A 26,019-nucleotide genomic window follows, 5' to 3' on the forward strand; every position below is an offset into this window, starting at 1 on the left:
TATTTAGTTTATTTTAAACCCAGCTTTATTTACTGGAATCAGTACATAAATTGATTCCATCATCAGCATAGCAATAAGATGGACACCTGAAGGCAAGTGAAAACAAGGCTGACCGAAAATAACATGGCAAAGAGCTGTGGAAACCAAGCTGAAAAACCTGGGGCAGAGCTGGGGAACCATTGAAAGAGTTGCGAGAAACAGACAGGAGTAGAAGAGCTTTGTCACTGCCCTAAACGCCAGAGGTGTAATAGGAACGTGATGATGATGATTGATTATGTACTGGACATATCCCTTTATGTGTAAATAATTAAGCACAGTTTGTAATGACCATTGTATTTGTTCATGTTGTAAAGTGTGGTTTGGTTCTGTGCACATGCTTGTTAAGAATACTGAATATATTGTTTTCTCTATTTCAGGTAGTAATGGTAGGCCCAATCTTACAACAAAAACAAATATGAATGGGAAAATACTACCTGGTAATAATGGAAAACTAAGTGGACAAAGAATAATCAATGGTCCTCAAGGAACAAAGTGGGTAGGGTGACCTTCTTTGCAAATTCAAGATGCTTTGACTTATTTTTTTAAAAAAGGAATGGTGCTCTTCACCAAAAAGAATATAAAATGAGATCAGACTGAGGATCCCTTCTGGCCTTAAAATTGATGACTCTATGAATAAAAATAATGTATTTATTGTTGTGTGATTTAAATAGCTGATTTAGGGCTTAAGGAGTTGAATTTTCAAAAGCACTTATGTAATTTAGCAGCATAAACTCCACTGACTTCAATTAAGTGCTTTTCAGTTATGTCAAACTTAGCTCTTCTTTACATGGGGAAATTGACCAGCACAGCTATTCTGAAATAACTATTCCGTAACAGCTATTCCATTATAGCTGCCTATGTGGACATTCTTATTCCAGAATAAGAGTATCCACACAGGCAGTTACTGCAGAATAGCTGCTATAGTGCTTTAAACTCAAACTCTATCTTATTGTGGAATAGCATTCCTATGCAGACAAGCCCTCAGCACCAGATTTTTAAAGGTATTCGGGCACATAAAGATAGACATCTTGTAGGTTTTTAAGAAGCACTTAGGTATCTAATTTCCATTGATTTCAATGGGAGTTAAGTGCCAAGGCATTTTTGAAAATTCCGCTAGGTGTCTCTTTCAATATAAGAATGTAAGAGCTGCCATACTGGGTCAGACCATGGTCCATCTTGCTCAGTATTCTGTCTCCGACAGTGGCCTGAACTAGAGCTTCAGGAGGAGTGTACAGTACAGAGCAATTATCGAGTGATCCATCCCTGTCTTTCATTCCCAGCTTCCGGTAGTAGGAGGTTTAGGATCGCCCCAAGCTTGGGGTTGCCTTCCATACCATCTTGGCCAATAGCTGTTGATGGACCTGTAAAAAGCGACAGAGTCCTGTAGCACCTTATAGCACGCTCCAATACTTCGGTTAGTCTATAAGGTGCCGCAGGACTCTTTGTCACTTTTTAGATCCAGACTAACATGGCTATCCCTCTGATAATTGATGGACCTATCCTCCAGGAACTTATCCAGTTCTTTTTTGAACCCAGTTATAGTTTTGGTCTTCACACCATCCCATGAAAATAAGCTCCACTGGTTAGTTACGTATTTTACGAAAAAGTACTTATTTGTATTAAGCATGCTGCCTATTAATTTCATCAGGTGGCCCCTGGTTTTTGTACTGTGTGAAAAGGTAAATAACACTCCTCTAGTCACTTCTCCCACACCATTCATGATTTTATAACCTCTATTATATTCCCCTTCCCTCCCCACCCCCCAGTCATCTCTTTCCCAAGCTGAATAACCCTAATCTCTCCTCATATGGAAGCCATTCCATAGCCTTGATCATCTTTGTTGCCCTTCTCTGAACCATTTCCAGTTCTCTATATCCTTTTTGAGATGGAGGCAACCAGAACTGGACACAGTATTGAAGGGGTGGACGTTATAATATTTTCTGTCTTGCTTTCGATCCCTTTCCTCATAGTTCCCAACATACTATTAGTCATCTTTATGTGCCTAAATTCCTTCTAAAATCTGCTGTTCAGGGCAAATCCCACCTACCATGTTGATAACCAGCCTATGTATGGAAGGAATTTTTATTTCTGGCCCACACTGATTCGTGCCTCACTCCTCAAATAGTCCCATTGCAATCAATGGGGATGCTCAAAGAGTAAGGTACCCTGCAACCTGAATAACAGCACAGAATAAATAAATATCATATGGCATTTTAGCATTCTTAGTGTGTATTAGATGAACATATTCAAATGCCTGTTGAGGAAGACATTTTCAAGATAGTGTGAAAAACATGCACACGGGCATTTAAAAAATTTAAACTATTTTGATCTGACACTTAGCACCCGTCTTCCATAATGTCTGGCTTGTTGCATCTAAACCTTTTTCCTTTTGTAAACATATGAAATCATTTTTGGAAACAATTAAAATTAAAGGGTGAGTAAAATTTTTAAAAGTGCCTACAGCCTGGGTTTTTAAAGGTCTTTAGGGCATTGTTGCACTCAGCATTTCAATGTCTAAGTGATTTAGAAGCCTAACACTTGTTTTCAAAGGTGATTTATGCACTTAGGAATCTAACTACCATTGATTGTCTATGGGATTTTGGCTTCAAAGGGCCTAAAGTCCCTTTGAAAATGCTATTTAGGCTCCTAAATTATTTATGCATTACAATGCTGAGCTAAGCAACACCTAAATACCTTTATAAACTTGGGCCCAAGTCACTTACAAGCCTAAATACCATTTTCAAAAGTGCTTCAATAATTTTGGAGACCTATGGACTTCGGCTCCTAACGAGGTGATTTTCAAAGGCACAATTAATAGTTAGGGACTTAACTGCCATTTGTTCTTTTGAAAATCTCTCCCTAAGTGATTCAGGCACTTCTGAAAATGTAACTCCAAACTTCTCTCTTTCCTGCTGTTACTAATATGGTAAAATTTAATTTCACATTTTTTCATGTCAGGTGAGTTTCAGTATTTCTATCGCTGCTTTTTAGATTGTAGATCTCGACAGAGGGCTAGTGTTAAATGCTGAAGGAAGATACCTCCAAGATTCCCAAGGAAACCCCCTCCGAGTGAAACTAGGAGGAGATGGACGCACTATTGTTGGTAAGGACAGACTTTCTTCCTAAAGAAATATAGTTTTCATATCCATGGTGCAAAATTCTAGCAAATATGGCAGAAGTGGCATATTGATTTTATTTAGGGACGGATTGTAGCCCAGTTTAATATGGCAGCACAAGGCAATAAGGGGAATATCCTCTTCGCTGCATGAGTGTGAAGAGGCCATGGTATTACACCCAGTGGTGTCTTCCTCCCCCAAGTAGGTGGGCAGGGAGAGTTTACTCTCAACCTGATCAGAGCTGAGCCAGTATGAGAGGAAGTAACCTGAGCCCCAAAAAGGCCTGCATTAAGTTAATTCCTACACGGAGCAGCAAGGAAGATGATAATTCCTAGTCCAGGCTCTTCCAGGAGGAGCTCAGCTACACACCACCCTTCCTCATACAGGGCATTGAACATAAGTTCAGTGGGGACCTTAATATTTATATTATAATCATTCCCAGGGACTTTGACCAGGATTAGGGCCCTGTTTTAACAGATACTGGACAAACACAAAGATAGGTGCAGTCCTTGCCCTGAAGAGCTTACAATTATATTCTTGTCAATCTATAATTAGGGATGAGTGTGAAATATACTGTACACACAGTGTTAACCTGCTCCTCTGTTCAGCCGGAGAGCAACCTCCTGGCACAGCTGTTCCTGCTGGGAACAGGGATAATTTGCATGGGTGGTTTTGTATAGGAACAATTGCTCGTTGGGGGCTGTCACTCATGACTATACAGCAAACCAAGGCTGCTTTCCCTGTGGCCACATCCCCCTTTATCTCTTTGTAATTGCACCTGTAAATGTGCAATAGAATGGGGTTCTGTGACATCTTGGAGGAGGCGAAATTGGATACAAGATGAGTGGAATCTGCATCTCTGCTCCTGGGCCTGAGGCAGAGAATCAGAGAGCCATGACTCACTACTTGACAACCCATTTAGGGTGACCAGATAGGAAGTGTGAAAAATCGGGACGGGGTGGGGAGTAATAGGAGCCTATATAAGAAAAAAACCCAAATATCAGGACATCCAGTCACCCTAAACCCATCCCTTCTGCTTCCCTGATTGGTTGCCAGCCACAGCAGCAGAGGATTTAGCCCTCTGGCTTCATGTTGCCAGACAAAATTTGGCCCATGAAATGCATCAGCTTATGATCTAGCCACAAAACTAACTCCGAGATGGACATTTGAAATGATTGCTGACTTCTTCCGTGAAGTGGATATTTTAAAGTGGTAGGTCATTTGCTAAAGGGACACTTAGTCTTCCTGTGGCTGACATTTACTGGGGGAAGAAAAATCCCAGCTTTCTGCCAGTAATAATGTGTGGATTCTTAAAAATACATCAATCATGACAGCATCCCCTTTGAACAGAGCTGAGAATAAAACAAAGAAATGTAGAGGTTTGCAATATTGGATAAGACCCAAAGGTGCATCTAGTCCAGTGTCCTGTCTTTGACAACAATCAGCACCAGACACTTCAGAGATAAATGTGGGATAATCTGCTCCACCCCCAATTAGCTCTCATCCTGATTTCTAATAGTTGGAGATCATTTTAAACCCTGAAACACAAGGTTTAATATATTTAATTTTTAATTTTTGATCCCATTATCTATGACAACTCTGAATGTTCTTGTTATACATATAAATGTCCAGTCCTTTTTTGCATCTTATTAAGATTTTTTGCCTCAACAACTTCATGTAGCAATGAGTTCCACAGTTCAGACCCCTCAAATATACTTCCCTGTGGCCGTAGTAGTTTTTTTTTAAACCAAAAATCTGTTCACTGGGATGTCGAGTATTTTAAGGGTGTTTCCTTATAAGGCTTCAACTTGTCATTTTTGTGTAATTTTTAAAAATATTGTTTTAACTTTTGCTCAGAGCTAGAAGCACTGTAAAAATGTGTGTCTCTTCAGTTTCTGTAGTTCTCTTCAATAGAGCCGGACAAACTATTTGTAGTGAACAGTTTATCCAGGGAGTTTAGCCCTTATTTTTGTTTGGGAATTATCCATGAATAAATTTTGATTTTAGCTAATGTAGTTATTATTCCTAATTGTTTGATGAAGACTTTTTGCAAATACACCTCTACCCCAATATAATGTGACCCGATATAACATGAATTTGGATATAACGTGGTAAAGCAGCGCTCCGGGGGGAGGCGAGGCTGCACGCTCTGGCAGATCAAAGCAAGTTCAATATAATGCAGTTTCACCTATAACATGGTAAGATATTTTGGCTCCTGAGGACAGCGTTATATCGGGGTAGAGGTGTATATTCCATCCCATGGGTTGCTTTATCTATGTCTTTGGCTCTTGGTTGTTGTACTGTTTGATATTCGTGATGAGTGATTGGTCCTTTAAGTCACATTGTATTATGACGGATGTGAGGACTTTCTACATGAAGGATGAGCCTTCCAGGATATGAATACGAATACTGGAGTTCACCTGGAGTGAAGTTAACAAGGAGGCCTTAAGTAATGCAAGGCCTTGTGCTGACCTCTCTGTACAGGGGTGGCTATCATCCTTGGTGAACAACTTTCCCAGAAACTCCATTGCTCAAATGTTCATGGAGCAGCAAAATCTAATAATAATACGTAACCCTCATCTTGCACTTTTCATCAGTAAATCTCTAGCATATGGCTATATATCTTCAAACTAAGCAAGCTACTTGGAATCTGCATGAATGACTTTGAATACTATTCTGCAGTATTCTCCTTCCTCTGCTCTCCAGTTTGCTCACATTGCTAATTTTCACACTTGAGAAGGATTCCATGGTATGGCTTCTTGTTAGAAATGGAGAGGAAGAAAATCTTAGCAGTAGGATCCTATCTTGGATTTGGATTTGCTTTTAGATTATAGTTTGAAATGAGAGAGGCTGGATCCAAATCTATGTGTCAGCAGGTATTCTCCCCTTTTACTCACAGATCCTCCATGCTGAAATGTCATTTCTGTTAATATGGCATATGAGCAGGTGGTATTGCTGGAAACAGCAATCAGAACAGATAGAGGGACATGGCATCTCCTTAGGGAAATCAGAAGCGTGAGCAGAAAAAAAATGCCCTCCTCATGAGGTGACATGTACCTCATGTATGGACGTACCCAGATCTTTGAGGGGGGCATCCAGAGCATCTGTACCAACACATGTATTTACAGAAAGTCAAGGCATACTTCTTACATGGAGTCCTCAATGACCATGAAGTAATTAGAAGTTGAGGGCATCTGGCACCACCAGGAAGCATTTAATATCTCACAGAATCAGGCCGATATGCACTTAGGCCCAGATTCTTAAGGTATTTAGGACCTAACTCCCATTGAAATCAACCTTTGAGGATCTGGTCCTTAGAAACTAATCCTGCATTCCTATGCAGTCCAAATGCGCATGAAGTCAGTTCAGTCATGTCTATGTGGACTGTGTGAATAGCCAGTACAATGTATGATATATGTGGATATCTTGCTGTTTATGTACATAGATATAAATAACTATTTTCCCTCAATTTATCCACAGCATAGTTTGTGGCTTTCTCTTTAAAATTAATAGGAAATAATAAAAAATAACTGGGGGATATATGTGAAATAACTAGTGATTACATATGACTCCATCTAAATAAGTCTCATGGACTCATATGTAGTACACGCAGATGAAACACAGTTACAGAGAACATCTGTTGTATCCATAACTTAAGACAGGCCTTTTCTCTCTCTTTGCAGCATCCTAACAGAGTATCTTTTTTTTTTTTAACCTTGCATCTAGTGTATAACATTAGGGATCAGGGTATGAATCCTTTTACATGTATGTTTTCACCTACCTAAGATGAAAAGTAAATGTAATCTTTGCACATGAATGAAATGGATATATGAAACCCCTTCTGTGTGCTGTTATGTGCTGCTGAATCAGTCACGGAAAGGGATGTATCCTCAGCATTCCAGCCAGCAGGATTTACCTATTTTAAGTCAGGATTTACTATACCTCTCTTCACTAGTTCTGATACACTCTTGGGAATCCAGCTGTTCAGAGAACAGCTAATAAAAATAGATGACACTGTGGTTTGCATGAGGTCCTCCTGCATCATTTCTCTATTTCCTTAGGGTATGGGACTTTTGGGTTCCTAAATGGAAATCTGCTGATGCTAAATACCATGATTTAAAAACACAGAGAATCTGCAATTAGATATTTTTGTTTTGTTCTTCTCTTGTAGATGCTGGTGGTGCTCCAGTAGTGAGTCCTGATGGATTACCCTTGTTTGGACATGGGCGATTTAGTAAACCTCTAGCAAGTGCACAAGATAAACCAGTAGTAAGCCTTGGAGGGAAACCACTGATTGGTCTTGAAATGATTAAAAAAACAACAACTTCTTCAACAACTATGACCACAATTCCCCCAACAACCACAACTGCAACTACAACCACAACTACCATCACAACCACCACTCCTGAACCAACGACTACTGAGCTTCCGACAGAGAAACCACTACCTACATGTCCCCCAGGCACTGATGCTCAGTATGATGAGGAGGGCAAGCTGGTAATAGGGCCTGGTGGCCTGCTTGAATGCACTGCAGAAGGTAACAATAATATAAGCTCAAATAGTAGGTATGATGTTTCCTGGGGTAGCCAAGATTGTGAGACACTTTGTTACCACCTGTCCATAGTGTGACCAAGTCCTGTGTGTGCCTGCCATGGGTCATCTCCCCAACTCCTCCAGCCATGGGCAACACAAGCACTTCCTTCAAGGCGTCACAGACCCCGCTGTCTCTCTACAGCTTAGCAGCAAGCACACTCCAACTCCTGAGCCCTCCAAGAGTCTCCCTGGAGTGTCCAGCCCCTGGTCTGCTGGACACTCATCATGTTCACAGATTTGCTGCTTCCAAAGCTTACCAGTTGAGGCACCTTACCAGTTCTACCCCAGATCATCAGTCATCTTAACACACAGCACTGAGATGTTTATAGTGAAATCAAATATACATTTATTTGGCATAGGACAGAGATTTAAGTTGTAGCAAGTAGAATTACTGGAAACAAATGTTTGCATGTTTTGATTTTATTTTATATGTATTTTACAGCCTAGCCATAATTCACAAGATACTCTCCTGCTTTGTAGAGTATTGCTCACCTCAGATCCTTGCAGTGTTTTACAGCCAGGCTTAGCTTTGGCCCTCCTTTCATGAGAGACACATGCTGCTAGATTTCCTCCTATGCAAAGATATGCCTTCCATCCCAAGATATGCCAGAGCAATTCTTTATTTGTTGTTCAGAAACATAATGCCCCCAGCCCCTGGTGTTAGTTTCATCTTGTAAATTTCCTCTCTTGTAGATTTTGCCATCTATTATTTAGCCCCTGGCTAAGTATGCAAATAGGCCTACATTGTGAAGCATACCATACACAGAACACATATGACCAGACAGGAAGATAGGTGTCTGCTACCTCCTACCTGAAAGGAACATTTCTGAGATATGTCACCTCCTGGTGACCTGCTTTAACACCAAGACCTTAAGAATATAATTTTCGGTATAGACACATAACTCCTTAAATATTGTCCATACATACATTTTCCAATGACTATGATGACCAGTGGGTTACTGGCTCTTGGTAGAGATATCACATGCCATCCTTTATTGAACTGTGATGGATAAATCTGACCCAGGGGATCCCTATAAAACCCTATGTAACTCTTGTGCCCTCTGCCAGTTGGCATCCTTGTTACTCCCTGTCACTGAGTCACAGTATGTGTGGCTGTACAGCACAGTTACAAAAATTTAAAACAAAACCTTTGTTTTTTAAAAACGATCTTCCGAGCTTGCCAGTGACAATTGATTGTGGAAGAGAAAACTTGAGGTGTTTGCCATCTGACAAAGGCAAGAGGAATGTTTCAGTATTTCACTGCGCTCTGAAACAGCACATACTTGTAAAGAATCTCCAAGGCTTATCACATCACAAATCATTATTGAGCTCTCATAAAAATGAATACTTGTTATCAGCTAGCTACTGGGGCCTGATCCCATTGACTTCCTTGGGCTTTGACTCACAGCCTTGATTTAGTTCCATGGAGCTGCCCCCTTTCCAGATGGCTGTGCGGCGCTGTATAAGTTAAAGTAACTAAACAGTCACTCTTCTGGCCAATATCTTAGGTCTTTGGCTTCTGAACAAACAGCTTCATCTTTAAAGGCTGAAAGAGTAGTGCTCTGAGCTTTAAAGTACTGTCCTCACCAGAAAAGAGATTGCAGGGCTGTGATTTTATTCTCTCTCAGGGCTGGTCCAGACTAGGGGGGGAAATCAATCTTAGATACGCAACTTCAGCTACGTGAATAACGTAGCTGAAGTCGAATATCTAAGATCGGATTACTCACCCGTCCAGATGGCACGGGATCGATGTTTGCGGCTCTCTGTGTCGATTCTGGAACTCCGTTGGGGTTGATGGAGTTCCGAAATCGATATAAGTGAGCTCGGGGATCGATATATCGCGTCTAGATTAGACGTGATATATCGATCCCCGAGCAATCGATTTTAACCCGCCGATACGGCGGGTAGTCTGGACGTGGCCTCAGTCATTTCCATATCACATGTGCTCAGGTTACAAGCTAATGGCCAACCTTGCAAGCTCAGGCCCCAATTCAGTGAAGAACCTAACCTCATGACTAGCCTTAGGCATGTGAGAACTTTGATTTTCAATGGAACTCGTTATGTGCTAAAAGTTAGGCATATGTAACATTGCTCTGCTGAATTGGTTGAGGCCTCAATTTGGGATACGAAAGTCAGTCTGGGTTCTTTCTGCTCCTGGCCTCATCATAAGCTATCAACTAATATTCTGTGTTTATGGCCTGCTTCATCTTCCACTCAAGTAAATGACACAAAATTCCATTGACCTCAGTAGGCATAGCACTGAGTCCTTAGAAGTTAGCTGACAATTTTGTTGCTAGTTCATGGAGCAGAATATAAACCATCTGGCTTTTCTGTAGCTGTATTTCCTCTGCATTGTCCTGCCAGTAGGAATAAAAACTTGTTTTTCTCACTAAAGTGGCAGATGTGCTTGAAAGCAGCAATGGGGGCAGAACTATTGAGCAAATAGGTGGCCTTTTTATATTGTCACTGTTCCTACTATAATCTTTAGCACTTTAATCCATATGAACCTATTATCTTGGTTTCCCTAGACTATGTGCCCAATGACATGCCTTATCACTTGAGTTGCAACTGTTCTGTAGATGACCCCTCTTCAGTTGATTATACATAATATGTATAAATTCCCTCTTTAACATGATTAGCTTGTCTAACTCTTCAATCACGTCTCTCAGTGCTATGGTGGAAGGATGCAGATATTCGCGATGAACACTGCACTGTGCCAACAGATGTTGGGGGTTGCTTACCGTTTCCACACTACACATTAATTTTGTATATCTATCAGTTACCGTCATCTGTCCATGGGAAGCAAGTGCTTTATGGAGTCTAGACTATAAAATCTGCAGGCTAGATTCCCAGCTGGTGTGAATCAGTGTGACTCCATTGACTTCTGTCACTGTGTCACATTGCTTTACCAATTGCAGGCTGCTGGGTCCATCTGTAAATAGCAGAGATGGATCTTAGCTGCAAAGTGCAGATCTGGACTCAACCTTTTTCTTGCTCTGAGCGGAGTTTGAGAGCTTGGCCCATCTCTTGGCCCAGCTCTTATATAGTGCTTTACAGCCATAGGTTTCAAAGTGCTTTACAAAGGAGATCAGTATACATATCACCATTTTACAGATGGGGAAATCAAGGCCCAGAGAGCTGACATCATTTCCTCAAGATCACCCAGCAGGTCAGTGGAAGAACCAGAAACAGAACCCAGGTCTTTTGGGTCCCAGTCTAGAGCTGTATCCACTAATCAACAGTGCCTCTCATAGCTGTTAGTTCTCGCTTGCTCTCTTTTGTCATTTTTTTGAATATGAGTGTATTGTAAACAGAGATCGAAACCGTCTCACTCCTTATAGCTCTGTTGCCTCTGCAGTGTTCTAACCATAGTAAAATTTTGTTTTTGTCAGTAAAGTAGGAAGATATAACTGGAAGACACACAAGGAGCAGATATAGATTGTCAAGCAAGAAAAATAGCATGTTACTCCTAGGAGCTGGAGAAAGATCGACCTGGCTCTAAGTGAATAAAGTACAGGGCCATACAGAACTTTTTTTTCCCCGCATTAAATATAAAGCAATGATCTTGCTTGTCATTGTATCTCTGTTTTAGCAATACAAGCTAATGACATTGCCAAATTTAGATCTGAAGTAAGCAAGAACAAATTCACCAAAGTCAATTTTGTTGAGCTTGCATATGCCAGGTCTAAATTCAATCCACTCATCGTTTGAAGGCAGCATCAGAAAACAGCTCCTTATATTTAAAAACTGGGCCTGGATGCGCCTACTGGATTGTCCTACAGCCCCCCATTTATAGAAGTCTGTAACTGGATTTAGAAACAGACAATGTAAATGGTATCTGGGGAGCTGCACTATCAGTTTAGAAAGCACAGAAAAGATGGAAAGAAGAAACATGGGCAGCTGACGATGAGCTGAGAGATGGACACAAACGTCTTCTACAAAAAGTGCCATGAGCAGAAGATTGAAGATTCTTCAATCAGCTGTACTGGGTGAGTAATCTGTCTGCGAGATTTTATTGCCTTGTAAAGGCAGAATTGTCATTGTTTATATTCTTAGTATTCATTAGTTAGAAGGTAATTTTGTGTAACTACTTTTGACTATGTATATATAGAGAGAGACACAGAGCCAAAGAAATATTAACTATAATCTTTGTTAGACAGTAACACAAGTAGGACTTTGCTGTAGGTGCCCTTAAGTCTTGCCACTGACTGCATTTATTTTTATTTACTGCACCTATTGATTTGCAGTGTTCCTTATATTTAGAATGGGGAATTATTACAGCAATCCCTGTCCCACTTGTTCAGGCTTTAGCATGAGAAGGCTTTGAATTTCAATTGGATTTAGGCACCTAACTCCCTTAGACTGCTTTGAAAATCCCAGCCTCAACTCTTCAGTGTGTCTTTAAGAGTACCACATGGGTGTGGTGTGGATTGATACCCATGTGAAAAACTGCAGACATATGCACCTTTGACTGCCTCGCCTGCTCTCTGCCTAGCAGTCCATCTCTGCTACCCATTCTAACATCCCAGACTGTTAGCAGCTTCTAAAAATCACTGGCTGTTTATTTTAAATCAAGACTGAACAAAAAGAATTCTCCTTCTTTCTCCTTATTACACTGCCTGAGACCCAGGATGGACAGTGTTCAGTCTGGGACCAGTGACAGATCTGAAGTTCGATATCTCACGGTCCATAAGGGTCAGAAACAGGACCTTTATAACCTTGGCAATGTGAGATTTGCAGCTTTCCAGTAGAGAAACTTAGGCTATGCCTACCCTGCACAGTTAACCCAGGCTCTTACCTGTGTTTTAGCCTTAACCCATCTACCATCCATGCAGAAAAGTCTCTGTCTGGGTATAGGTAAGGGTCCAAGATCTGCTTTAACTCAGACTGGAACCCACCCACTTTGCAGTGAAGATGCAGGCAAAATCATGCAAGTGCTGATAGTCTTCCAGTGCCCTTCCCACAGTTCCCCTTTTCCTCCAGGGTAGATAAATTCTGTACAATTGACTAGGGAAGAATCCAGGGGACCGTAACAGCTAGGGCTTTGATGAGAAGATGCTCATACCTGGGCTAGCCTATCCAAGTGCCAGTCATCTAGATGTAGACAGTGTAGACATAGCCTAAGAGGCTTGCCCAAGGTCACATAGAAAGTCTGTGGCAGAGTAGAGAAATGAATGTGCATCTTCCAAGCACCAGGCTAGCACCCTGCTCACTGGGACATCCCTCTTCTCTGTCATCAGATGAAGCCTTTAAAATCGTGACTTTATAATATATGGAGAAGCTATTTGGGATCATTTTATAGGTTTCTAAACTCTTTATTAGTTCGGACCCCTTATTGTCTGTGCAATTTGACTCTTGATAATGGAAACACAGGTGGAAGTTTACGATATAGTGTGTAATACCAGTAAAACGTTCAGAAACTCTGAACCCTGCAAACAGATGCATTAGTGCAGGGCTCTGTGCCTGTAAGGAATCCTATTGATAGGGCCTAAAACATATGTGTGACATACTAAGTACATGACCATCATGTGGTATTTGTTGTTGGCACTCATTTGGGATGAGCAGTATAACCCTTTTGTAGCTTTATCGCTAGTGAGTAGTGCAGCCAAACCAAATTCATGCTGAGAAAACCACGATACTTCACCCATAGCATCAAGAATTCCCTCTCTATCTTTCTTTTCTTTTAGCTATTTTTAGAAAAGAATTTTTGCGTGGCCATTTGTTCACAGTGGGAGCTTGAGGGCTGGATTAAAACGGCTGGCAGGCTGAATGCGGCCCACAGGCCATAGTTTGCCCATACTTGCTTCATGCTGTCATCGAAATACTTTGTTTTCCAGTATTGGTAACTATTTTTGACTGTAATTATTTTTTTACAGCTGTTCTTTACAAGGGACTGAGGCGGAGACAGATATTATCTCTATTGTTTTTAGTATTATTACTGCTAACTGAGGCCAACTCCCTTTTTGGCACTTTTTTCATTATTTTTTAGTTCCCTTTTTGTGATCCAGTTTACTTTTGTTAAGATTTTTCCTGGGCTTAACTGACTTTCATTATGGCAGCAAGTGGTTTTGGAAGGGACCCAGTTTAAGAAAAATCAAATGAGAGCCGTTGACACTTTTCTTGGTGTGTTTTTTCCCCCTATAGTTCTGAGTTTAATATAGAAATCCTTTATATGTTCCCTGTTACGTTTGTCTATTTTCCTTATTCTCCACCTCTGGCAATTCAAGATGAATCTAATTTCTTAGGCAGCTTGGGAGTTTTATAGTGTCTATGTATGTTTATACAATCCCCAGTACCAGAGCAGCTCAGCGTCTTACAGTCTTTTAATATGCTTATCCTCATATCAACCAGATGAGGTAGGAATTATCCCTGTTGTAAAGATGAGGAACTGAGGCACAGAGAAGATAAGGAACTTGCCCAAGGTCACGCAAGATGTCAGTGTCACAGTAATGACTTAGGTCTTCCAAGTGCTAGATTAGTGCTCTAACCACCGGCCTGTTCTTCCTCTCTAGTATGAATCTCTGATATAGGAACCTCTTTAAAAATAACAGGGCAGCTTTTTTTGAGCCATTTTGACCATATCATTGACCATATCTCCATGAAAATAGCTGAGGGCCAAATTCTAATCGCCTTTATATTAGGCAGTATCTTATTCCACAAGCAGACACATTGACTTCAGTGGGACTGTTCATGGAGTAAGTCTGCCTTGAATCTCATCAAGGCTTTCAAAATCTGGCCCTAAAAATATTTTACAGGATTATTTTTAATAAAGGCATTGGCTGATTTTTCTCTGAAGTTTAAAGAACCTTTTAAATACTAATATTTCTTTCCTTTCCAGTGTCCAGTTTGCCAGAAGCTCTGGCCTATGTTTCGTTCTTTGCAAAAGGGGCATTATATCATCCACGGATCAACCCAAATCTATAGAGAGCCTTATTGCATGGTGCTGAAAAAACAGCTGTTCCTCTTTCAAAGTACAGCATGTCAAGAACGTCTCTGCCAATGCATCAGATTGGAAGTGTGAAAGGACAGGACATTTCCTGGATCCTGCAACATGACATAGGTTGAGAAATATTAATCCCCACTTCAGAGTTATGAGGATTTCTATGGGGAATAAATGTTTGCTTCTCTCTCCATAACATTTCGGTAACCTCAGCTTGGCTGCCTAGTCCAACGTTTGACACATGCAATAAAACAGCCTGCCCTGTCTGGGTGAACATTCTTGAGATGAAAGCTCCTCCAAGGTGCCTATTTAACTGCTACGTTATGTTTGAAGGAGGATAACCAGTTCCTATATAGGGCTACCAACATGCCCCAAACTTTAGCTGCTGCTCTGTCCTGAATGTTTCCAAAGGGAGTTTTTGCACTGTCTATCTCCTCTGTCTGGGTCTTTAGTAGAACAATTATTCTTCCAGAGCCTGATATTTTGTCACCATTAGTACTTGGCTTCCCAACAGACTTGCACTGTAAGTGCCAAAAATGCCACCACATGTTATACTAATTCTTTGGCAAAGTCTGTTAATATTTGGCAGAATACTTGCTTGTCCCAGCACAATTTATTGTCAACATTTTCACTAGATTCAGCAACATTTAACAGAAAAGGGTTTGGCACCCCAAGCATATATTTCTCAGACAACTCAACCCTGGATGTGGCCAGACTCAGAGAAAAGGTAGCCGTTTTTTGTGTGTGTTGGTTGACTTGTGGTGAATGTGGAAACATTCTAGTGAAGGCAAGGAAGTTTGTAGTTCTCACGTGGTAGCAACTCGAAGTAAACGCTACTGGGGAGCCAAGGGAGCTACAACCAATGTAGGAGGAGCTAACTAAGGAACTACAGTCAACGTGAACATGAAAACACACAAACCAGAAAGTTATGGGGGGATTTTGTTTGTTTTGCAACAACTCTGCCATTTCTGTGCCACAGCTCTGCTGAGGAAATACAGCCCTGTAAACTGGAGAACTTGATGAAACACAAAAGAAAACACAATTTCTCTGTATAATCGGACTGTTGTCTTGACAAGAGGTAAATAAGCTAGGAAGAATTAAGGAGTGAAATCTGCCCATTAACACTTTTAAAGCTTCCTGTATATCTGATACTCAATAATTTATCTGGCAGTATTCAAAAAGGAGGGTGTACATTATAACTAGTGATCAATACCAGCTGCCTATGTTGGGAAGATTCACTGACTTCATCAAAAAACACACTGTGTCATATGCTGGCAGATGTCCAGTAGACATTCACTGCTTTGTATGATTGCCTGTCGGTTAGCTGCACAAGTTTACCACGAGAAAATGTCAGTCTTTTGTTCTGTTAAAGTCTGATAAGAATTAGCCAATTTCCTGTATTTTCAAAATTTGTTCTGGCACTAAAATTATTGCCGTATTATACAAGCTAGTGTCTGAGGTTTCTTTGTTTGTTTGTTTGAATGTAATAGCAAGAACTAGAAAATGAAGGTTTATATGTTTGTTGTTCTCTAATAAAAAATAAATGAGACATGCTGATATGATTCAGATTTTATTTTTAATTCTTTAATACTGGAAATTGAAATTGTTCAATACACATCTTAATACCTTTAATATAACTAACATTTTCTATCTTATTAAGAGCTACAGTGGGAAGGTTACATGTCTTTAGAAAGTATCCTGTACAGAACAATGTTAAGGTATGAAATGTGTCAAATAGTTGAATACATTAATATAATTTATACTGGTGTGTGCAGCTAGATTACTTGAAAGATAGAGTGTGCTCATGTGTATGTGTATATGCAAGTATGTGTGTGCCTCTGTGCATGTGTTTTGTGTACATATATGCACAATATCTTTAATATAGCTGCCTATAGTTTTATATATATATATAACCAGCTTTGCATTCTACTTGAAATGAGGTCTTTTGGTTTTGGGTTTCTTTGGAAAGGCAAATAAGCCTATAGAGCAGAAGTGAGAGAAAGACTTCAAAAGGTTGATGCAAGCCTCCCAGAATTCAGATATGTATCTAAACCTTCTGAGGTCTTACTCCTTCTCTTATGCATGTACTGTCCTACATCCCAGGCACATCTTCCTCCTGAAGCCAAGCTCTTCATTTATGATGGCCTCTAACGTGACCCTGCCTTTAATGGAATCCATCAGGATGCTCCTATTTTCTCAGTACTGTTGTGGATGGCTAGTCTAGGTCTTGTGCTCTGTGGCTTACCTGAGCCACAGGCACTGCAAAATGCATTTCTCTGACTGCAAGGAAAGCCCCAAACTCACAAGATAGCAATTGATCCAGGAGAGAATCCATGAACCACAGAGGTGCTGAAGTGACTTACAGGGGAGGAAGGAAGTCTATTACACACAGGGGTAAACATCTCAATTGTCTGGCATCTAAAATATTTTGAGCAGAAGTTCCCTGTCGTTCTCATTTCATCTGAGCTGCTTCACCCATTCTTGCTTATAAATGTCATGGGTTCTTGCCATGAAACCAAAGAAAGGGCTAAATCCTGACCTGGCTGTTACAGGAATGCTAGGCAAAGCATCCTTTGCTCCAAGAATCCTGTGGGCCCCCCAGGGCAGAATTCTTGGAGAATGCACTACTGGGTATTTTGTATAGCAGCTCTGCAAGAAGCAGCCTCCTGGCTATCTTGTGCTGCCACATGTTCATCTACTCTAGATGTTCATAGTGCACCTATTATCATGGGATCTGGCCAGAGATCAACGGTCAGGAACCATTGCTGTTGTTGTCTCATTATTATACAGATTAAATAGCTTTCAGCTTGTATTTTAAAATGTGTTCAGAGAGTAATTGCAGGAGGCAAATATCATGTAATCATTGTGCTATCTTTTCTTCCTCCTTCAATAGATACATTCTCAGGGCTGGATATGGATGTGACACCAACTCCAGAGGCATATGTGATCTATGACGAAGGTACTGGTTGATTAGGAAAGTCCTTTGCAAGTGCTGTGTGGTCTTTTCCCCCCTCCTCCTTCAACATTGCACTGTAAAGAATACATCTGCATCATGCTGAGTGGGAACTTAGGCAGGCTATCACCAGGATCATGAGCTGGAACCATGCCCCTTGGTTTCAAAGCTGCCCTGTGGTGGCTGTGAAGAATAGAGGCTTTCAAGGGATTTAAAGTGGAAGTAACTCTCAGCCAGAGCAGTGTAAAGGAAACCTAGGCCCAGGATTCTCAAATCATTGAAGCATTTTCAGCAAATGCGACAATGGGTGTGTCTACACTGCAGTGAAAGGTGTGATTGCAGCACATGCAGACATATGCAAGCTAACTTTTATCTAGCTAGCTCAAATAACAATAGGAGTGCTGCAGCAGGATGACTAGTAGCACAGGCTGGAGGGCCCCACCTGGGAACCTGGGTAGCCTCTGCTGCCTTGAATTCACTATTGTTATTTGAGCTACAGTCACACCTTTGACTGCAAGGTAAACCTATGGAATGTTTGAACAAAGGTGATCTCCAAAATAGAGTGTCACAAGTGGTCTGGTTGAGAACTGATTCTCTGTTACTCCATTAATGTGCTTGGATGGATTATATCAGTGGTTCTCAAATTTTTGTGCTGGTGACCCCTTTCACACAGCAAGCCTCTGAGTATGACCGCCCCCCCCTTATAAATTAAAAACACTTTTTTTTATATTTAACATCATTATAAAAGCTTGAGGCAAAACGGGGTTTGAGGTGCAGGTAACAGCTCATGACCCCCCCAAGTAATAACCTCGTGACCCCCTGAGGGATCCCGACCCCAAGTTTGACAACCCCTGGATTACATTAATGTACATCAGTGGGGGATCAGGAGTAGTGGATCTCCATGCCACCCTGCCCCTGCCCCACCCCACAGCCAACTTCCCCTTACATCAGTGATGGAGCTGGCTTAGTGGATAGCAATACTGCCTCCTCCAGCATCCAACCAATGGAGATTCCCCTTTGACTTTGTGCCACATAATATTGCATATAAGCAGCATAATGTCAATTTAACAGATGGAAGAAAATGGCCCAGAAAGAGCTTGAATTTCTGTTATTTTAGAATCTGCCTGCTTATGACTCAACTCATGACCAAAAAAGGCATTTTTCAAAGTTACACTTATAAAGGCAGAATTGAAGCAGTGCCCTTTAGCTTTTCTGTTACAGAATCCAGGCCAAACCAAAAATCAGCAAAGTTGCTGAATTAATCTAAAATAGAAAATAAAGCTGCTTTGCACGCACTAGGAAGTTGCAGTAGTGCTACCGATTTTCCAGCTCTCTACAGCATTGCAAATATGTTCTGCATTCGTCCTTTTTACACCTATTCTGTATTTAGAATATGTGTGCACACAGTGAATGAGATCAAATACACCTTGAACGATTAATCTGCAGAATCCACAAGAAATTCAGACTAAGATGCATAAAAAGAGAAAAAAGAGGCAGAGAGAGAGATTTTTATAGAGCTATCCCAGTACATTGTTCAGGCCTTTTGATTTAATAAATCTAAAACTTCAGCTGAAGAGGAAATATCCACTGTCAATATTTAAATGATCAGTATTCTCAAGGAATGTCCTATTCTAGATGGCTAGAAATGCCTTTGTCCTCTGCTGCTCTGCCCCTTACAATTCTCGTATTTGCTTACTCTCCCCATGCATTAACCTAGCTAAGACAGACTTTAGTTAAACCCAAAGCTTTTTAGTAATAACTTTGTGGCAGTATTTATAGCTGTACGCTAATAAAATTGTACTTGGTGAATGCAACCCAGGGATTTTAAACCATACCAGAAAAACATTTAAGAGACTCAGGGAAAGAAGAGGGAAACATTTGAGAAAAATACTTATTAGGAACTGAGCACAAATGTCTTTGGTGAAGTTTTGTTCTCATAGATTGACCAAGACATGTAGGATAAAATCCACCCTGGGGAAGAAAGGCCAGCATGAGGCCTAGCCACTACCTCAATCCTATGTAATTAGGGTTTAAGTGGGACTTCCAGGGTAAACAGGCCTTTTTCTGGCCCTCTGCACAGGGGTGACTTTCACCCATCGAGTACAGAGAAACTATACCATGAGAAACTGATAGATTCATCTGGTCAGATCTTTCACTGTGTCAGGGCCGTTTCATTTCATTCCAGTGGTGCAAGCTACACTAGCGCTCCTGTCCCAGCTGCAGAATGATCCCCCCTGTGTAGGGAGGCTCCTCAAGCAGTGGAGAGCTCCTGTAGTGATTTTCATGCCACCTCCTTCCTGCAGTTGGAATAGTGGGGAATGGCTGGGGAGGAAATGGCACAGGGCCAGATTCTTTTGCTGTCAGTGTCCCCTGGCGGTCATTGGCAGTCAGTCCAAGCCTTTGGGTAGCTCTAACCTTCACCAGGTTACCAGACCAGTGGAAAGCTGTCCCAGGATTGTGAAATGGATGGTGCAAAGGTGGCTTGTAGCAGCCCCCCCCCCCCGTCCCCACCCTCTGCTGCTGAGGATCTGGCCTCAGTTTCTGAGCTGGTTTATCCTCATGTTTGCAGAGAATGAATGTCAGCTCAGAATCTTGCCATACAAATGTGTTCATTTATCATGGTAAATGTTACCTGATGAGTTTGCAATGAATTCAGCTGGTGATCTTCTATGTTTCCTTATTCCCTGCTCTTCACCCCTAGGAGACAGCAGGATGACTATAGACCTCAGGACTTTTAGAGCAAAAAGAAAAAACATCCACTTCCTTGATCTAGACTTCCCGTAATAACACCACCAAAAAAGCACAAAAATAACCAGTTCCAATGGCTGCTCACTGGAGGGTATGGAGACACACACAGAGAGAGATATTAATGTATAGATTTATAATTTGGGGGCATTCTGATAGCATGGCAAAAACAGTTATATAAGAACCATGATGAATAGACTAGATCAAACCTTTCTGAAAAGCAAGCACCGTTCTCTTGTGAATAAGACCCTTGATGCCAAATAAGTGCAGTGAGTCAGCCTTCTCTTTGAATTTCTGTCAGTTTGGATTTCAAATTAAAGTTTTTTGTTTTCCTATCTACTTGATTCTTTATTTTCTGATGTCCTCTTACTCCTCTCTTGCAAAAGTATTATTTTCCCCATGAAGTGGTGCATATATTTATTGTATCTGACACATATGCATATCTCCTGTTGCATGTCCCACTCTGTTTAATATCGTTAGGTGTTCCATTAAAGTCAGTGTCAGTTTTGCTGTTAACTTTAATGAGAGCAGATTGAGTTCAGTGGATGACTTGTATATGTTATCAATATACACATATTTTTTAAAATGCATGTTAATTGCTTGACAGAACAGACTCACTTCTTCCCTCTTAGTTCCTTTTAAATCAGACTTAAATCCCTTCTTGCACTATTATTTTTACAGTTAGTAAAGTGAACTGAAGAAAATGGAGGCTTTCCTCATCCTTATTTTGGTGCAAAGACTGTCTTTGTTTTGTTCAGTTTGTTGTAAGCCCTGGGAAGAAGAGCAAAGCATGCTCTCCTCTGATTTAAAAATCAATAAGGAGTGTGTGAACCCTGTGATGTGAAGTCTGCTGGTGAATGTTGCATTAGTTTTCTCATCATAGTTTGTAAAGAGGGAAACTACAAGTTCCCTTTCAAGTTTAAGCCAGTTTAACATGGAACAAGCTAATGTTGTCAACTCTTCTTTGTGTTTTCTGAAGACTTTGAGTTTTTTGAGAGCACTTTGCCTCCAACCACTACCATGATCACTACTACTACTCCAGAAGCAGTGCCTGAGACAGACTATCCAGAGATCAGTGTTGCCGGCTCCGATCCTATGTCAGAATTTGACTTAGCCGGGAAGAAACGATTTACTGGTGAGCTCAGTACTTGTTATATTTTTGCTAAATAATAAGATAAATGGTCCATGTTCTAGCTGCATTGTCCTGTCTGGTGCGAAGACTGTGCACAAATCTGGCTAACAAATCACAACTCTTCTTGATACGGTACAGTGCTTTGAGAGATTATCACAAGATAAAAACCAGTAGCAGCACTCGGAAGTGTATCTTGATCTCAGAAACAAATTAAGCCAGTTTAGTTAAACCAGAGCAAACCCCTTGTAGACACGTTTTATTTCAGTTTAAGAGGGCTGTACTTCAGAATTGCTTAAATCTGTTTCCAACTGATTTAACCAAAATAAGGCCAGGTCTATAGTAAAAAAAAAAATTAAGTTAATCCAGCTATTTCGCTCAGGGGTGTGAAAAATCCACACCCCTGAGTGACATAGTTAAAGTAACCTAAGCCCTGGGACACACAGTGCTAGGTTGTGGGAAGAATTCTTCTGTTGACCTAGCTACCACCTTTCAAGGAGGAGGATTAACAACAGTGAGGGGAGAACCCCTCTTGTCCCTGTGATGATTGTCTACACTGCAGCAATGCAGCTGTGCTGCTGTAATGGTTTTTGGGATTTGCTCCACTTAAGCTAAATCAGTTTAAATTCAAAGCTTAAGTAAAACTCATGCAGCTCTCCTTGTAGACAAGCCCTCCAATGGGAAACCAGGGCACCGTTCTCTTCTGTTACACCAGTGGAACCCCACTGAGATCAGTGGCATTGTACACTGATGTATCTCAGAGGAGAATTTGTCTTGTCAGGATATTTCATTTGGAATGTATAGTGTGGGAGAATAAGTAAATGGAACAACGTCTTAAATTGAAACCTCTTTGATAATTAAGAGTGCTAATATGTTTTACATGTTCATAAACATCTTGCTTTATTTTGTAATTGTAGAAAGAAACAATAAGAGATGGAGCTGAGCTAAAAAGTTTGGATCTGCATATACAGGCCAGATTCTCAGCTGGTGTAAATCAGCAGGGCTTCAGTGACTTCACTGTAACTATTGTTATTTATACCAGCAGAGGATGCTGTTCTGAGACCTCATCGAAGTCTTGGGGGTACACAATAAAGGTCAGCAGAACTTGGACCGAGGGTCAGTTCATCAGCAGGACTAGGAGAGCAGGAAAGGTGACTTAGGGCTTGTCTACATCAGAAAGTTGCAGCGCTGGTGAGGGAGTTACAGCGCTGCAACTTAGGAGGTGTACACATCTGCAGGGCACCACCAGCGCTGCAACTTCCTGTTTGCAGCGCTGGCCGTACTCCCGTTTTGTCTCGGGTGTAGAGGATCCAGCGCTGGTGATCCAGCGCTGGTAATCAAGTATAGACACTTACCAGCGCTTTTCTTGACCTCCGTGGAATAAGCAGGTATCCCAGCATACCTGAGGAAGCCTCTGGTAATCAAGCTGGTCTCCTTCCCCGGCTTGCTCTCGCGTTCCCTGAACCCCGAGCAAGCAGGTCTCCTTCCCCGCGGTTTGCAGGGTGGTTCGGGGAACGCGAGAGCAAACCGCGGCGAAGCTGGTCTCCTTTCCCGGTTTGCTCTCTCGTTCCCCGAACCAGCAGGTCTCCTTCCCTGCGGTTTGCAGGGTGGTTTGGGGAACGCGAGAGCAAACCGCGGCGAAGCTGGTCTCCTTTCCCGGTTTGCTCTCGCGTTCCCCGAACCAGCAGGTCTCCTTCCCTGCGGTTTGCAGGGTGGTTCGGGGAACGCGAGAGCAAACCGCGGCGAAGCTGGTCTCCTTTCCCGGTTTGCTCTCTCGTTCCCCGAACCCCGAGCAAGCAGGTCTCCTTCCCTGAGGTTTGCTGGGTGGTTCGGGGAACGCGAGAGCAAACCGCAGCAAAGCTGGTCTCCTTTCCCGGTTTGCTCTCTCGTTCCCCGAGCAAGCAGGTCTCCTTCCCTGCGGTTTGCAGGGTGGTTTGGGGAACGCGAGAGCAAACCGCGGCGAAGCTGGTCTCCTTTCCCGGTTTGCTCTCGCGTTCCCCGAGCAAGCAGGTCTCCTTCCCTGCGGTTTGCAGGGTGGTTTGGGGAACGCGAGAGCAAACCGCGGCGAAGCTGGTCTCCTTTCCCGGTTTGCTCTCGCGTTCCCCGAACCAGCAGGTCTCCTTCCCTGCGGTTTGCAGGGTGGTTCGGGGAACGCGAGAGCAAACCGCGGCGAAGCTGATCTCCTTTCCCGGTTTGCTCTCTCGTTCCCCGAACCCCCCTTGAAGCCGCCCAACAGCGCTGCAGTGTGGCCACATCTAACACCACTTGCAGCGCTGGTTGCTGTAAGTGTGGCCACTCTGCAGCGCTGGCCCTTTACAGCTGTACTAATACAGCTGTAACAACCAGCGCTGCAAAATTTTAGATGTAGACATGGCCTTAGAGCCATCTTTGATTCATGTCATCCTCCCAACATACCCACCAGCTATGTGGAGTTCCGCTCTGGAGCAGCTTAGGATTGAGCTCTTGTTTACCATGGTTTGGGGAGTAAAATACTTTTCATAAACAAAAACTTTTTCAAATGAGTCTTCAATGCCTCCCTGTCAAAACCTGATGGTATGTTCCCGTTCTTTTAGCGATCATGCATCTCAGTCTGTTTAGATTAGAAAGCTTTGTGGTGGATAAAATGAAGTAGATTACAAGATCTGGGCAGACTCCCTGTGAGGCAGGAAATCCAATAAGATAAACTAAGAACATTTTTTTATGAACACCTCAGGACAGTAGGGGGGAAAATACTATCCTCCCAGGGAACTGTATTATTGTAACTAAATAAACATTTCCAAAGGCGAGCATTAGAACTCAAACTGTTTCTTTAAATGTTACAATAACTGTGGATATTGTGCCTCTGGCTCCATGTCCCCTGTAGCCTTCAGGTGTGACACTGCAGGTGATCCCTTCCTTAGTTTCCCTCGATCTGTATATAGATAAGTCCAAAACAGACCTTCTGTGCATGAAAGAACACCCTCTTCAGAGGATTTAATTTACTAACAACAAAGATTAGCATAAGCACAAGCATGACCTCGTTCAGGTGCTCCCCAGGAAATCTGCAGTATCACAGTGAGTTCAACTAACTTCTTTCTCCTTTAGCCATGGGGCATTCTAGACCAAGCACATCCTCTGGACCCAGGACTTCTAAGTTGCGGCTGCTCCCTTCCCTTGGAGAGCAGCCTCCGATTCCTTTTTTCAGGACGGCTCTGTTCTCTTCACCTCGAGAACAGTCTCTGGTTCCGTCTCTCAGCTTACTCTGGTAGTCTTCACCCAAGGAACTATCTCTGTCTCTCTGGAGTCCTCCCAGTTCCTTCTCCTAGGCTACACTTGTTCCTTCCCTGGGAAGGCTGACCGTCCTTTCAGAGCCACCTTCCTCTCTGGTTCTCTGAAATCAGGCAGCCCTGTGGTAAGGTTGCAGATGCTTTTCTACTAATTGACCATTAAACAGCCACCTGGGGGCACCCAGTTAATCCCAGGTGTGTCTTCAGAGGGCTGTCATGGGCAGGCCAGGTCCTGATTCCCCTTAATGGTTCAATTGCCCCATGACAATGACCTTTAATGCAATAAAATTACCATTAAGTACAGGTAGGTCTTGTCACTATAAAGCATAAGTGTAAAAGTTACCAGTTACTAAACCAATACCTGTACATTTCCATAGTCCAAGAAAGTTGGGAATTAGGGGTTGATTTTAATGTTAGCAACCAGCTCTCAGTATGAAATAACCATAGTGGGAGAGAACCATGCTACATTGGTTTCACTGCTAAATATCAGTAATTTGTTTCCGTGATCTTTAGCACGCCTCCCTAATGGACCTCACTACCACATAGAGACAAGTAACTGCTTACGCTAGTCCGAAGATATCCAGTTTCCAAAGCAAGGGCTCTGCCATGAGATAAAAGGACCAAAACTCTGTTACTTAAATGACATTCATTAGAGTGACCAGACATCCTGTTTTGGTTGGGACAGTCCCCTTTTTAAGCCCTGTTCTTGACATCCCAGCCTTTTTGGCAAAGCTGGGCATTTGTCCCATTTGCTTTTACCAGCTGATCATCAGCTGGCAAGAGCAATGGGACAAGTTGCCCAGTTTTCAAACTGGGGTACGGAGGAACATTTGGGTTGGGGGGTGCCCAGTGACACCAGGCAGCTTGGGCCAGTCCTGCGCGGTGTCCTGTTTTTTGCTTTAGGGACATTTGGTCACCCTATCACTAGAAGAACAAGAATCAGTATTTTACTTCCTTAGGCAAAACTTCAGTGGGGTTCTCAGGGCAAGAACCTGGTTGTGGGTATGTAGGAGAGGGAAGAGGATAAAGAGAGGGGATCCATGCAGGAGACAACTAGAACGGGGCAGGCTGCAACTCCAGGGCCAGCTCCTCAGCTGTTGTACATTGATGTAGTCCCATTGAAGTCAAGCTGAGGATCTGGCCCTCAAAATGCAAGGGGGAGGTGGGGGCAGCCTTAGCAGGGGTTCCAGGGTTCAGTTCCACCAACAGAAATCAGGAAACTGTGGGTGCAAAGACAT

General features: G+C 42.2%; 1 protein-coding gene across 1 annotated transcript in view; it reads left to right on the top strand.

Moving 5' to 3' along the window:
- FNDC1 (fibronectin type III domain containing 1) overlaps window positions 1-26,019 on the top strand; it is a 129,139-nt gene that overhangs the window by 71,322 nt on the left and 31,798 nt on the right. Inside the window, exons 9-13 of the mRNA XM_030556675.1 lie at window positions 417-535; window positions 3,031-3,142; window positions 7,327-7,692; window positions 17,582-17,647; window positions 21,366-21,521. Of these exons, the coding sequence (XP_030412535.1) occupies window positions 417-535; window positions 3,031-3,142; window positions 7,327-7,692; window positions 17,582-17,647; window positions 21,366-21,521 (819 nt within the window). The remainder of the gene's footprint in view (window positions 1-416; window positions 536-3,030; window positions 3,143-7,326; window positions 7,693-17,581; window positions 17,648-21,365; window positions 21,522-26,019) is intronic.

Source organism: Gopherus evgoodei, chromosome 3 (assembly GCF_007399415.2).
Source record: "Gopherus evgoodei ecotype Sinaloan lineage chromosome 3, rGopEvg1_v1.p, whole genome shotgun sequence".
Taxonomy (NCBI): domain Eukaryota; kingdom Metazoa; phylum Chordata; order Testudines; family Testudinidae; genus Gopherus; species Gopherus evgoodei.